At 38.1% G+C, this 16286-nt stretch overlaps 1 protein-coding gene across 5 annotated transcripts in view; it reads left to right on the top strand.

Moving 5' to 3' along the window:
- Positions 1 to 16286, top strand: part of Htr4 (5-hydroxytryptamine receptor 4) — a 179959-nt gene that overhangs the window by 95823 nt on the left and 67850 nt on the right. For all 5 annotated transcript variants that reach the window (XM_078047446.1, XM_078047454.1, XM_078047437.1 and 2 more), the window contains exon 5: positions 11711 to 11864. In XM_078047446.1, coding sequence (XP_077903572.1) covers positions 11711 to 11864 — 154 coding nt within the window. The remainder of the gene's footprint in view (positions 1 to 11710; positions 11865 to 16286) is intronic.

Below are 16286 nucleotides of genomic sequence, written 5' to 3'. Positions count from 1 at the left end.
TGAAGCTGAGATCTGTGGATGATGTAGCTACCTGTAAGGGAAGGGGCAAGAGAGGGTTTGTTAGAGGAAGCAGCATGTGAAAAGATCCAGAAGGTTTTTCAGTGATACCTTATGAACTAAAGGCTAAATTCTTAGCTTGGGTTTCAGTGTTTTTCCCAATATGTCCTCAATTTGCTTTTCCTACCTCACCTCCCACCCATGAATGAGCTATTATCTTCCCCTAAGTTGTGTCTCTTCATAACTCTGTGCCTTGAGTCCCTTTTCTTTTCCCGGTGAACATCACCCTAAATCAGTTACTCAGATAAGATGTGTCACCTTCTGCAATGACTGAACGGCTTCACTCTCAAGGACCTGTCTTTTCTCCCACTGAGCACCTCGGAGCATTGAATATAAGCAGAGCATCTCAATTTTGTTATTGGTTTCTTTGCCTGTCTCACCTCAGAGTATGAGCTCCTTGGGAGTTGGTCCATCTCATCCACTGCTGTGTTCTATTACAGGCACACAGTGGATGTTCCCAGAATGCTTGTCTGAGTGTGTAGAAGGCTCCGAGGTATGTCTTGTACTTGTTTGATATGACTTTAATGCTAGTTTTTCTATATTTTTAATAAGGAAAGTGGTTGAGAAGAAAGCTTGGGGTGCTAGACTGCCTAGATTCCATCCTAGTTTGACCAGAGGTATAATCTTGGGAATGTACCTAAATTTTCAGGGTTCCACTTAATCTGTAAAATTGTATTCATTTGTAGTATCCCACCAACACACACCTTTGTGAGGAATAAATAAATGAGGGTATGAAGAGCAAATAGACGAATGCATAGCATCTAGTAGCCCTTCAACTAACATTAGCACAAATATTGCTACATTATTGCTTTCCTTTCCAAATGCAGATTCTTAGAGACTGCTATGATGGCTCTTGCCTCACAGCTGAGTGTTAAGTCTTCCAGCCCTGGGAATCTCCTCTCTTTCCTTTAGAGATCTCACCTATCTTATTTTTCAACTGTACTTTGCTCTTGTTCTCTCCTTCAATTTTGTCTTACATTGGTCTCCAAGGTCTTATCTCTACCTGCCTGTTAAACATCTTGCCTTAAGCATCTTCCTGTTCTCTCAAATCCAATGCTCAACGTGAAAATTTCCACTGTAAATTAATATCCTCTTCCACTTTGTGCATCAAACTGCATCTATTAGTCATCGTTTTGTCATTTAAATGCAATTCTTTTAGGTCATCTTTTACTTGTCTACCATGATCACACCGATGCCAAATAGCTGCTATATTTCCATAAATAACTTTTAGATACATCTTCCTTCTTTTTATTCCTTTTCCTTATTTCTGAATTACCGCAAAAAGCTTTTTCATTATTATTTCTGAATATTATCTGATCTACCAGGTTTATTCTTAAATACGCCTTTTTCCTGTGTCTTCAGAAAAAAAAAATCCTTAAGCATTGCATAACATCTCTCCTCTTCCTAGATGGAATTGTTATCCTCTGGCCTTGTCCCACTTCTCAGTATTAGAAGTACAGGGACTTTGGAAGTACAGGGACTTTGTGTTTTAAGGCCCATTTCTACCATATCCTGGTTGTATGAACTTGAACAAATGTATTAAACTCTCTGATCCTCTGTTTCCACATGTTTGAAATGAGCGTGTTGAGAACTGCGTTGCAGAGTCATTGCAGGAATTTCCTAATCTGTGAAATTGTAGGGCACACTATGTGGTAGAAGACATTTCCTGCCTCATAGTGTGCCCTCAATAAGTTGGTGGTATGTGTGCAGGAGTAGTAGTAGTTGTAGCAACAGAGAATAAAATGAGCAATTGCAATACAATTAAAGAAATGCAGTGTCACAGACAAGGTCCTCCACTTAAACAGGGCAGAGATTGGGAACCAGTTACTGCTTTCAGGGCCAGAAAGGGTTTTCCAGGGCATGATACCACTGAACTCAGTCTGGGAGAATTATTGGGATAATCAGTCCGTATTTGCTGGCAGATTAATCAGTTCATAGGCTACAAAATATACCTCATTAACCCAGGTAAACCCCTGCCAAGGTGTTTTCAGATATTTGTGGCAGATTATCCCTTTTCCTTTAGTAGTTCAAGAAGACACCTTTTGTAGCAGCTGATACTCCTCTTGCAAGTTCTCTAATCATGAATGTCCAGAAGAATATTTAACAGAGAGGACACGGTCAACATTAAATCTGCAGATTGCACAGGGGATAGAGATTCCTGCAAATACCCCATCTCCACATCCTCCAGATCTCTAACAAAGTGACTCTCCTCCTGTCTCCCAACCCTATGTTTTTTCCATCCTAGAACCCAAGGTTCTGCCTCTGCCCTTGGATACATTCTCAGCCCCCTTCCTGTCCCTGGCTCCTGGTGAGTGCCCCTGCTGACAGCTTGCCAAGCCTGGGGACCACAGGAAGAGGCCTTTAGTTCTCTCTTAAACCTACTGCTGCTTTTCTCTATTTTCTACCTCCTCAGCGGGAAATGAAAAAAAAAGAAAATATACTAAAAGCAAATACTAAGAGCAGAAAGGCCAGTTTCTTCATCCGGAGTCAGAACTGCCATAAAACATGCTGGGCTATTGCCTGGAGGGAGAACTGATGTCCAGCCAGTGAATCCTACCATTACCCAGGTGATATCTGACCTGCCAACCCCTGCTGGGTGATCCCTCATTATGTAACATCAACCTCCAAACTTAGAGACTTAACAACCATGTATGCCTTTCATATCCTACACAAGCAACTCCTCTGCTCATAGCACTTCACCTTCAACTCATTTCACCTCTTTTTCCTTAGAATCCACTATTGGGAGAGATGTTAAACCAAGTAACATCAATTGTATTTGTTAGTGTGGAGACCCTAGTTCCAAAATGTATTTTGGAATATAATTATAAAATACAATTTATAATATTTATAAAATAAATATGTATTTTTTGCATGTGTATGTGCAAATATATGTGTGGAGGGAGAGTGAGCAAGCCCTATGTGCTAGGCGCTTCCTGTGTTTTCAACTATAATTTGATCAATTCGCTCGCTAAGTGAATCAACAAGGTAGGAATAGTTCTCCCCACTTATAGATGATAATGTATCTTCGAGAGGTTAAGTGTGTGACCACAGAGTTAATAAGTAGTTATGTAAAGATATAGTTAGTTCCCAATTGCAAAGACACAAAGTTGACTGCTGAGATCGCTGACAGTTCTGAAAGTATAGGATTCCAAGTTGTTCTCCTTGCTTCTTCTGTCTTTTCCTGTAGTTGGGAGGGCAGGAAGTGAGGAGGTAGAATTTTCTTTAATTGCAGGAGTAGCAGGGAATGGATTAGTATAGAGCTTAAAATACTCAGCTGTCTTCTAAGAGTTGTCAAAGTAAATTGTGTCCCCAGAGACATTTAAAAGCAATTTGATCACACATTTGCACATGGCTGTAGTTGGGGAAGCTGGTAGCTGATGTACAACAGGGATTTTAATGAAGTTTTATAAGCAATACTTTGAAATGTTTTGCATAAGAAATTACTTTGTAAATAACCTTGCTACAGTTTAGTAAATCCTGGCCATCTGGAAACTTACCTGTCATTTGAATATTCATTTTACTACTTTATAAAAGTTTTTTAGTTAAAGAAGAATGGAAAATGTCCCAGGTGAATAGACCTTATGGATTAATATGTTCTGAGATGAGACAATTGCTTTACCTGCACAACACTGTCCATCTAGCCTGCAAATCAATATTTTCTTGAGAATTTGTTGTAATTCAGCTAATTTTGACAGACAGTAGTGTTGATTGAGATGGACATTTTCTAGTTCAAATATTTTTAACTCCTTCTAACCTAGCATTCAAAACTACTAAGATAGTGGGCTTTGGAGTATTGTCCCCAATCCACCAGCAGAAGCCTTACCTGGGAGCATATCAGAAGTGCAAATTCTTGAACCTTGCTCCAGACTTATGAGCAATGTGTATTTCAACAAACCCTTCAAATGATTCTAATACACAAGAAGCTTTGAGAGCCTCTGCTCCAAGACCTGCCCAGCCTGTTTATGTTTAATGCCTTAAAACCCCTATGATCCAGCTCACTTATACTCTGTTTATATAGTATGTGGACATATGAGTATGTGTGTGTATGTGTATATATATATATATATATATATATATATATATATAGAGAGAGAGAGAGAGAGAGAGAGAGAAAGAGAGAGAGAGATACATACATATATAGATATATACACTATATAGATACACGTGCAGCTTATATTTGTTATATTTTTATGTACATATTACATCATATATATATCATATGTAAATTATATCATATATATAATTTCATTATCCAGGCCTTTCTGCTGCCTATAGCACCTGGATTTCACTTTCTCCTCTACCATTGTTTTCAAGTCTCTAAAAATGCAATTTAAAAGACATGTAGCTATGTAGACTTGACCTGTTCTATCTCTAGATCATGAGTTTGAAGACAACTTCAGCAACTTAGTGAGACCCTGTCTCAAAAAGAAAAAAAAAATAAAGTCTGGGGATATGGCTCAATGGTTAAGTGCCTCTCAGTTCAATCCCCAGTACCCAGACCGCCACCCCCCCAAAAAGTTGTGATGGTATGGTGTATGGTGGAAGGCGATCTTGTAATCTTCTCTGTAGGATTCCCCAGAGTATTGTGCTCCTCTTATGGCACCCCACTCCTTTTTTTTTGTTCTTCCTTTTTTTTAAATTTTTTAAAATCTTTTATTGATTTTATTTTTTTTAAATGCACAACAGTGGAATGCATTACAATTCTTATTACACATATAGAGCACATTTTTTCATATCTATATATAAAGTATGTTCATGCCGATTCATGCCTTTATACATGTATTTTGGTTTTTTTTGCATTACAATTCTTAATACACATATATACAACAATTTTTCATATCTCTGTTTATATGACACCCAATTCAAGTCTTCATACATGTACTTTGGATAATGATGTCCATCACATTTCACCATTCTTGCTAATCCCCTGCCCCTCTCTTTCCCTCCCACCCCTCTTCCCTATCTAGAGTTCATCTATTCCTCCCATGCTCCCCCTCCCTACCCTACTATGAGTCAGCCTCCTTATATCAGAGAAAACATTTGGCATTTGGTTTTTTTTTTTTTTTTTGGATTGGCTAACTTCACTTAGCATTATCTTCTCCAACACCTGCAAAAAAAAAAAAAACAAAAAAAAACAAAAAAAAAACATTTACCTGCAAATGCCATGATTTTGTTCTTTTTTAATGCTGAGTAAAATTCCATTGTGTATATATGCCACATTTTTTATTCATTCATCCACTGAAGGGCATCTAGGTTGGCTCCACAATTTAGCTGTTGTGGATTGTGCTGCTATAAACATGATGTGGCTGTGTCCCCCACTCTTAAGAGATAATGATATGTTATAGAACAGAAAGGATATGGAATGTTTACTAATGTGAAAATCACCTCATCTAAACCAGTGATTCTCAATTCTCAGTCCCAGCCCTATTGACCTATAGACCCGATAATTCTTTGTGATGGGGAACTTCCTTGTGCAGTATGGACTATTTAGTAATATATCCCTGAACTCTACCCACTGGGTACCAGTGGTATCTACTTCTCAGTTGTGATAACAGAAAACTGTTTCCATAGATTGCCAAATATCTCCTGATAAGCAAAATACTTTAGTTGAAAGCAACTAGGAATATTTTTACTAGCAGAGAGTAAGACTTTAGAGGAATGTAAATGTTCTCTTCAGATGGCTTTAAGACAAACATGTAGAAAAACAATTACAGATAAATTTTAAATTAAACCAGAGGGTAAATTGGAAGTTACATAAAGTCAATATTAGAGGTAATTTTCTTAACTTCAGGACACCTAAAGTTTAGAGTATACCGCCATAGGACTTGGTGAATTCCCAGTCTCTAGCAAATTTACCCAAGCTTGTATATACCCTTCATATGTGTAGAATTTGGTATTTCATAATTCTGAGCATCCTTTAAGTCCTGATTTTTTTGTTTGTGTTATTTTTAGAGTAACTTTTTCAATAATTAAATCTCTTGAGGATTTGGGAGAGACAGAGGAATGAAGTGACAGAGGTTTTGTTCTGGTCCTTGAGATGGACTGCCTGGGCCCAGAGCCAGATTGACTCTTTTTACTTCTGAGATCTTGGAAACATTCCTGACCCTTCTATTTCCATTTCCTCATCTGTGAAATGGATGCAATTACAGTACCTCCCTCAAAAGGAATTATGAGGATTGAATAAGACAACAGGAGAGCCTTTGGTAAAGAAATCAGTAGTAGCTATGATTTATTAACTCAGCCAGTGTGCTTTGGCTGATCTCCCAAACCTTGCAAATTTGACTAGCAACTTCTGTCCAGTTGTGGTGTGGGTGTTTCAGGGGAAGTTCATGATGGGACATTTTTGTTTGTATTGTTAATAACAAGGTCAATGCAAGCCAAATATAGAAATTAAAAAGCAAACACAATGAATAAAAAAATATTATTCAATTTCTATCTAGACCTTGTTCTGTCAGTAAATATTAGTACTTTAAAGAAGCTCCCTTAGTCAGCTAATACTAAGACTCGGTTTGTATAAATTATTTTATCCAGTGGTGTTCATGTTCACATACTTAATTCCAGTTCTCAAGTGAACTTTTTCTAGATCTTTTGCTTTAGAGCAAAGATAGGAAAGATATGAGGAAAAATATTGAGAGGATATGAAGTGGCTTATTTAACATTGCTGTCTCAAAGGTGTCAAAGCTTTGGTAAAAATCTTGAACACTTAAGTGGATGTATAATTTGAGCTTCAGATAAAAGCCTAATATTTTATATTCCATGCCCTAAAAATCATATTTATTGTAAGAGAAATAGGGTGAAGATGTAGAGAAAAATTCAAGTAAAATGTATCTAGACATGATTGCATATTTTTTCTGTGTATATCCTTTTATAGCAATCATAATTTGGCCAACCTAATTTAAATTTAAATAAGATTCTTGTCTCCCTTTTAATCATTGCTGATTTTTAAAGACAGAGATAAAGAATCCCCCCCCCTTTTTTTGTCAACCTACCCCAGATCATGCAAGAATAATTTTCTAAACTGTCTGGGTGAATGGACACTTCTGTTCTGTATCTCACCTGAGTTCCCTATGAAAGGAACTCTCTAGGCAACTTTATTGCAGGCATTCATTGTCCAGAGAACTGATTGCATGTATAAATGTATATGCTATATCCATAGCATGCCCTTCAAAGTTGAATTGAAAAGAAAACATATCACCACTTCTTATTTCTCTGTAGCAAGAGCTCCTAGTAATGTAGATAATGCAAATTGAAACAGAACAACTTAGCAGAATACTGAGAGATCTCATTGTTCATGGAATGTTTATCATGCCAAAGGAATCGGCAATAACCTTGGCCAGGCTAGACTTAGAAACGTTTTTCATGGGCTGAGGCTGTAGCTCAGTGACGGAGTGCTTGCTTTGCACATGTGAGGCACTGGGTTCGGTCCTCAGCACCACATAAAAATAAACACACAAAACAAAGGCATGCTGTCCATCTACAACTATAAAATTTTCTTTTTTAAAAAGAAAAGGCTTTCATAAAAATGTTATGACCACCAGTATAATCATATCTTCTAAAGTTCTCTTCTGTAAATTCCATGTAAATGTGAACATCCTTTGAAATCAAAATAATCTCCTCAAGTAAGATATCTTCCCCAAACCCACTTACTTTCTTGCAAGATATTTAATCTAGTCTTTTTCTTGAAGTTTTGGGTCTTTGTGACATTGGAGGTCCAGCCACAGTTTCTCAAGTCTGCTCTTTTCTCAGTATCTTGGTACCTGGTTTCAAACCTCAAAGGTCATAAATAACACAACAACAAAAAAGGCACCTGTTCTTCATTTATTCCTCTGTTGCTTCTTTGGGGTGGTAGTTGAAGGATAACCTAAGCTATCATCTAGAAGTGTCTTGAATGAAACAAGAACTTGTTTGAAGAAATGAAGGACATATCTGGCATCCAAAGCCATCCGCACTCCTCTGTATGAGGCAAGGCCTGGGGTTGCAAGCAACAGACTGTCTTTCAGCAATGGTGCTTGTGAAAGTTGTCATAACAAGGGTCCACAAAACAGATGGTTTAAAATAACAGAAATCCATTATCTCTCACAGTTCTGGGGCCTTGAAGTCTGCAGTGAAGTTGCACCAAGGCCATGTTCCCTCTGAAAACTTTAGGGGAGGACTCTTCCTTATTTCTCCCTAACTTCTAGCATCCATATTTGGTATCTCTTGGGTTGTTGATGTATCACTCTGCATCACTCTGGTCTTCTTCCTTCACAGGGCTATCTTCCTTCTGTATATAACAGTGTTCATGTTCAAATTTTTCTTTCAAGGACAGTGTCAGTGGAATTTGATCAGGGCTTACCTGAATGACTTTCTTTTGACATCCTCTGTAAGGATTTTATCTTCAAATAAGGTCACATTGCAAGGTACTGAGGGTTGGGACTTCAACATGTTTTTTGAGGCAGGGAGAACACAATTCAATCCATAACACCAGTTTAAGCAAAATGGAATTTATGGATAAGATATGAAATTGTTTATTTAATTGATGAAAGGAGAAAAGAATGAGAGCTGAGAAGATGCAGGACCATAGCTGCCCAAAGATCCAATGGGCAAAAAACTAATCCCCAGCCCTGCCCAGAGGCTACTGTGGAATGTGGCCACACCACTGGATTCCCATCTTTGTCATCTCCGTGACACTGAGTCCCAGAAGATGGTCTGATTGGGTTGCTCCTTAGGTAGAAAAGTCAGAATCCCATTACTATTCCCAGTAATACTGCAAAGGAAAAGAGTTAATTCCTAAAGGATTTGAGATACTATTACCAAGAGCAAAGAGAAAGAATATTAAGTAGATCCCCCCCACACCCCAAGCAGGAAATGAGGCAAGGGGCAAATTTACAAAAAAAAAAAAGGCATCTTTTTTTATCTATTCTAAATCTGTCATTAATTCTATGTTAATAATAAACCTCTAATGACTGTTAATGTCACCATTTAGAAAAGTCAGCTACCCAGCTACATTTGCCTTTCTTATAATAAGAATATAAAGGGAATTCTAGCTCATCATGATTCTTTCCATTACCGAATGGTCTTTAATTCTATTTTGTGACCATCTCAGTTGTTTTGCAATGGAAAACCTGAGCTCCTGAACAAGCCCCTCTCCCATTCTTTTCTCTGTTGTTCAGGTTCTCTGGTCTCAATCAGCACACCCCACATGACTTGCTGGCCAGGCAACACTTCCTGCAGGATGTAGTCAGCAGTTCCTTGAGACTTTAGAGGGAAGGATAGACTTTGTCCCTCCCGGCTCCAGAAAGACCCAATTCTCCTGCTCAAACTCTGGGCTCTTTCTAATCCACCCTCTCTCTCCACCCATCCTACCACCACCTCTTCAAAGAATATAGCCATTGTTATATTAGTTATGCTTTGAATTAAAAAAAAAAGAAGAGGCGGGAAAAATTAACAAAGTGAACTGCATAAGATTAGGGGCATGTAGGGGTGGCTTATTATTAAATAGTACAAAAATCTTACAGAAAAGGCTTCGTCTCTAGCCTGTCTTTTTGTACTTATTTTATGACTCTTCCAAAGAGAAGTAGTTGATCTCCCATAGTCTTGTGCATGTTGGCAAATTCCTTGCCATGCCTGGGAATAGAAGGGGTGGTCTTTCAGGGTGAAATATCATGTAGGAGCATTATATCTGTGAGATAAAGATGAGGGCTCTTCGTGAAGCAGATTGTACCTGTACCTGGAAATAGGAAGAAAGTACTGTAGAGAGGACGTGGATTCAATAAAGGGTGAGCAGTGAGTCCCAGGAGGATAGGGGTTCTTAATCAATATGTAAAAAATGATGGAGGAGAAAATATTTCAAATTTTACATTCTTGGCATCAGAGAAACAATTAAATTGGCTGTCCCAGAAGTAATGCATGTGAATTCTGTTCATGACTCATGGGCCCAGACCAGTCCCTTGGTTCCCCCAGGGAACCAGGAAGTGCATGTGCCCCTAGGAAAGACATAGAACATACTTAGCAAACAACAGCAATGACTCCTGTGGTCAAATGCAGACTCGAGGTGGCTCTAACAGGCTCTGATTCAGAAGACTCTTGAGCTCTGCATTTAAAAAAGGCCTCCTCAGGTGAATTCTGATGCAGGGTGAGGAAGGGAGAATAGAGAGGAATCCCTGGACCACAGTTTAAAGAATGCAGACATCGAATACCTCCTCAGTGCAGGCAGGTGATAAGAAGAAGGCAACAATAACTAAACTGTGGAAGCAACCTAGATGCCCTTCAATAAATGAATGGATAAAGAAACCATGGTATATATATACAATGGAATATTATTCAGCGGTAGAGCACTCGCCTGGCATGCACTAGGCCCTGGGTTTGATCCTAAACACCATATAAAAATAAATAAACAAAATAAAGGTTTGTGTACAACTAAAAAAAATATTTAAAAAGAGAATAAAATTATGGCAGGTAAATGGATGGAGTTGGAGAATATCATGCTAAGCAAAGTAAGCCAATCCCTAAAACCACAAAGGCCATGTCAGGCATGGTAACACATGCCTGTAATCCCAGTGGCTTGGGAGGCCAAGGCAGGAGGATAGTGAGTTCAAAGCCAGCCTCAGAAACAGCAAGATGCTAAGCAACTCAGTAAGACACTGTCTCCAAATAAAATACAAAATAGGGCTGGGGATGTGGCTCAGTGGTCTACTGCCCCTGAGTTTAATTCCCAGTACTCAACAAAACAAAACAAAAAACCCAAAGGTTGAATGTTTTCTCTGATAAGTGGATGCTGATCTGTAATAGGGGAGGGTGTGCGGATAAAATGGGCAAAGGAAAGGGAGAGGAAGGGAAGGGCATGGGTACGGGAAAGATGGTGGAATGAGTGAACATCATTATCCCAGGTACATGTATGACTACACATATGGTGCGACTCTACGTCATGCACAACCAGAGAAATGAAAAGTTGTGCTCCATTTGTGTACAAAGATTAGAAATGCATTATGCTGTCATGTACAACTAATTAGAACAAATACAAAAATAATTTTAAAAAAACAAGGAAGGGAACAAATTTGACATGGGACAAAGCCTGGGTGGGTCCCTCAAATTGTAACCAGAGAAGCTACGATGCCTGGACTCACAGCCCAGATGGCTGGGCAGAAGCTCCTAAATGCCCAGGCATGAAGGTATCTTTGAAACTGTGCCTGAAACTGAGAAGACCCTCAGATGTGTCAGACATCTCCAGATAATGGGTGATCAAGAGGGATGTGGAGCCACTCCAGGTGACCGTTTTCAGATCTAAAGTATATTTTTATGAACACTGGCCATATGTTAACATATATTATCACATAATTGCTTATTTTATTTTCTCTGTTCTTTTCTCCTCCCTTTTCCCTTCCTGTACTGTCTGCTCTTTCCTTTATCACCCATTATTCTCCTTTCTTCTTTCTTTCTTTCTTTCTTTCTTTCTTTCTTTCTTTCTTTCTTTCTTTCTTTCTTTCTTTCTTTCTTTCTTTCTTTCTTTTCTTTCTTATTTTTATTCTTTGCTTCTGTCTCCAATTCTTCTCGTCTACTATTTCCCCTTCTCTACACCCCTCTCTTCCCCTACCTCTGTCCCCTCTTCTCTCATCTATTCTTCTCCCTACTCCTTCCCTTGCCCATGGCCCCATCCCCTCCATTGTCTCCCCAGGTATTATGCCATCTGCTGCCAGCCTTTGGTTTACAGGAACAAGATGACCCCTCTGCGCATCGCATTAATGCTGGGAGGCTGCTGGGTCATCCCCATGTTTATCTCTTTCCTCCCTATAATGCAAGGCTGGAATAACATTGGCATAATTGATTTGGTGAGTATCCACACAAACCCCACAGGTTTACCATCTGATCAAGTTTGCTTGGAATTTTCAATCAATAATACTAAGCTGGGTGAATGCTCAAAGGAAGAATCTGACAGTAGCCTCAGGGACAGTTTGTTTAAAAGCTAACATTTTTGAATGCTTACTGACAGAGTCTCCTCGACTCAACTTTAGTCATGGTCTTCTGAATTTTCTTCACAACTAGTCCTCCAATTTTAGTCTTCATATCCATCTTCACATTGCTGTTTTAGCAAGAATCTTGTTAAGTTGATTTAGCCAGAATCCTCTGCCCTAAATACTGGTCAGGTCCTTTATCCTCCATCATCCATAAGTGACATGTGATCAGCCTGGGCTGGCTTCAGGAAGAATCCTGTCATGTTGGTTTAGTTAGGATCTCCTCTACCACTGATATTTCCTCTTAGAGATTTTTCCATCCAATGATTCTCACCCACCATGCTTCTTGGCTATAAAATCCAACTTTTCCTTGATATGTTGGTGGAGCCCAATCTCTCTCTTCTACCGCACAACTTGATCATGGTGGTTACTGTTGCACTTTCATAGTGGGTATTTTTGGTGATACTTGTATTTATAACAGCCCTAAAGCATAGTGCTAAAGTGCTGTCTAGTGTTCCCAAGTGCGTGAGCACTGTGATGTGAGTTATAGGAAGATATGCGTGTGTTAGGTAAACTTCATTCAGGCGATTTATTTATTTATTTATTTTTGGTACTGAGGATTGACTCCCAAGTACTCTACTATTAAGCTACATCCTCCCTGCCTTTTTTTTAAAAATTTGTTCTTTTTAGAAATACATTACAATAGGGTGTATTTTGACATATTATACATACATGGAGTGTAACTTATTCTAATTAAGATCCCATTCTTGTCCCAATTTTTGAGACAAAATCTCACTAAATTGTCAAGGCTGCCCTCAGATGTACAATCCCTCTGCCTCAGCCTCCCAAGTAGCTGGGATTATAGGCATGTGCCACCATGCCAAATGCCTTAGCACTGTAACAATATCATGAATAATCTTTTCTTTAACCTTACTATATGCTAAACAGCACACTACTTTACATATAATCCTAACAACATTGTTTTGGAAATAGTATAATTTTTTCTCCTCTTACAGATAACAAAACTTAGGCTTACAAGGTTAAGTAGCCCTCTCAATGCTGCACAAATTGCAACTAGTGGAACAGAAATTCAAGGCTTAGCAGTCAGATCCCTGGGTTTGTCATATGTTCAGAAAAGTCTTTGTCCCACTTCACATTGAGAGTCTATATGGCCTGCACTGACCTGAAGAGGATATTTCAAGAGGAAATGAAAAGAGCCTTGGGGCAGAAGTTGAGAGCACTAAACCCTGAGCCCAGCTCCGTCACTGTTCTCAGTGGGAAATAGTGTTTGCCAGGTATAGGAGGACATGTGACCTGTGTGCCAGGCATTTCCCAGCCCTTGTTTATGGATTTCCCATAGAAACAGAATCAAGTGTGTGTGTGTGTGTGTGTGTGTGTGTGTGTGTTTGTGTGTGTGTGTGTGTGTGTAAATAGATAGAAACAGTAGAGAGAAACACAGAAAGAGATTTATGATAAAGAATTTGCTCATGTGGTTATGGAGGTTGACAAGTCTAAAGAATTAGCAAGTTGGTGATCCAGGAAAGCCAATAATGCTTCAGTTCAAGATCTAAGACAGGAAAAAAAATTATGTCCCAGCGTGAAAGCAATAAGGTAGCAGGAGGTTCCTCTTATTCAGCCTTTCTGTTGTATTCAGGCCTTCAACAAATTGCATCGCATTGTATGAGGCTTCACGTTGGGGAAGACTATCTGCTTTATTCAGTCAACCGTTTCCAATGGAAATCTCAAGCCAAAAAATATCCTCATAGCCAGAATAATATTTTACCAAATGTCTAGGTACTCTGTGACCAGTCAAGTTGACACACAAAATGAACCATCTCACTGTGCCTAGATGCTCTTTAAGAGGCCAGTGTCTCTGATGCACCAAAATCCTAATGAAAATCAAAATCCATAGTATTCATCAGCAGGGATATCTATTTCCTCAGCAAGTTTTCAGGCAATCAATTTAAAATCAGTTTTGGGATTCCTTTTAATGAAGGATGGGGAATAGAGAGGACAGATTGAGGGTGAGCTTCAGCTCCACAGGACCTGTGGGAGAGGGAACTACCCCTTTCTCTCTCTACCCCATTCTTAGCTCCTAGTCCTGCCTTTTTCTTTGTCCATGAAAATACACCCATATCAAGGCCTGGACCAGGATTTTCATGTGGTGTGTCAGAATCAGAGTGCTTGGGCTTCTGAAAGAAATACTAGAGGCAGGAAAGTAGAGAAGTAGAAAGAGGATTCAAACAGGAAGAGCATGAGAGTATTTTCTATTATCCCAACCCAGTTCTGTCAAACTGTGAGTTTTATCATTCTTGGAGAAATGAAATCCAATTTTCCAAAAAATATTGTTATTCCAATAATAAAAACAATAGCAGCCAACAAAAGCTGAATATATGCTGTGTATCAAAGCCCATGTTAATCACCATTCTTGGGAATCTCAATTGTGCCTCACAACAACACTATGAAGAAGACACTATTACTGTCCTCGTTTTATAGATCAGGAAATTGAGGCTCAGTGAGGTTAAGTTATTAACCAAAGTCACTGGTAAGAATTGGTGGTGACGATATCTGAGCCCAGGCTTACTGCATTCCAGAGTCTATGCTAATAATTTTTCTGCAACATTTATTCCCTAGTGGAGAAGACCTTTGGAGCATATGCTTTTTGTTCATGGGGAATTTTTGTGAGGGATCAGCATTTTTACTATCTGATGAGGAAGTTCCAAGGGAAATAATTTGGGAAGTGTTTTTTCATTCTTGGGAGTGAGATAGAGGCACCCCCTCTTTACTTTACCTAATAAACAGTTAAGGGGGCATCTATTTTCTATTAATATGCTTAATATTTATCTCTCCACTCATTTGCACATTGAACCTGCTGAAAGATCCCAATACATATACAACTCATTGTTATTTATAGTAATTACATTTTATAAAGTCACTACATACACTGAATTAGGAAGTACTAAATCTTTGTTCCCAGAGGAAATAGAGGGTTAGATTTCAGCAAGTCACATTTTCATCAACCAATCAATACTCAGCCTTGTCTTCCCTTTATATTTATTTAAAGACACCAATTTAATTCATATAGTTGATTTATTAACATTGAACTGATGGCTAAGGCACTATAAGTCATTCCTGAATGAAGTTTACCTAATACATGCATGTTTTTCGATAATTCACATCACAGTGTTCATGCACTTGGGAACACTAGACAGCAATTTAGCTTTAGGGCCATTATAAATACAGAAATCACCAAAAATACCCCATATGAAAATGCAACATATGTGGCAGTAAAGAGCAAAAAGAACACTTGAGAAGTGGAATTAGAAGATAGAACATTGCTGTTTGACTTCAACTTGGAACATGGCTATCAGGCACTTAGATTCTACACTGTTCTGTGCACAAGTGTGTCAGAAAATTAAACACCATAAGAATTGATCTTTGGAGACTACAAATAAATTTTAGTGAGCAGGTAAATTTACAAATATGTAATCCATTAATAATGAACAAGTATACTCACATGTTTAAATCTACACACACATACATAGAGAGAATGCCCAGGGCAGGAACATACTCCAAAGACTTACTTTGCTCAGTTGACTCACCTGTTTTTTTAAAGGTAGACTTGTCATAAAATCTCTACTTTATCCCCAAATTGTACAAGTCAGCAACCACATCTACTCAATGCAGTTATTTACATAATGTAAAAGAAGCTCCCTAAAAATTTAAAGTCCCTAAAAATTCACATATTAATAACTTAGGCTGTTTCTCCATTATGTTCCTAAACCTAGACCCTACTTAGTAATATTATTTGATTTTTCATCACTAACATTTATTAAGTATTTTAGGCAATATACTAATTTTTTACATGTTAATTTTATCTAATCAACACATGTTAATATTCATTTTTAAAAGGAAACCTCATGACTTTGAAACCCAAGTTCACAATATATACCCTATTTGTTCATTTTTCTATTCAGGCAATAGTAATTGAATGCTGACTATATTCTATAGAAAACTGCAAAGTCAGTGGTGAAAAACATTTAAACTTTTATGGCACTTAACATCTAGTGAGGAGAAACTAATATCTATATCAGAGGTTAAATTTTATTTAAAACAAAATTAAGTAACAAATGATGAGTGATAGGAAGATGTTATTATTTTGCACATGAAATTTACCTCTAAGAAACAAAGACCCTTACAAGAGTATTCAAAGGAACAAACAGTAAGGAAGAAAACAGAGACAAATTTCTTGGAAGCCAAATTAATAACACATTAAAATTAAGAAAGGAGAATTAGGTT

Source organism: Ictidomys tridecemlineatus, chromosome 1 (assembly GCF_052094955.1).
Source record: "Ictidomys tridecemlineatus isolate mIctTri1 chromosome 1, mIctTri1.hap1, whole genome shotgun sequence".
NCBI classification, from domain to species: domain Eukaryota; kingdom Metazoa; phylum Chordata; class Mammalia; order Rodentia; family Sciuridae; genus Ictidomys; species Ictidomys tridecemlineatus.
The sequence above is the reverse complement of the archived record's forward strand: the minus strand, read 5'-3'. Positions and strand labels throughout refer to the sequence as shown.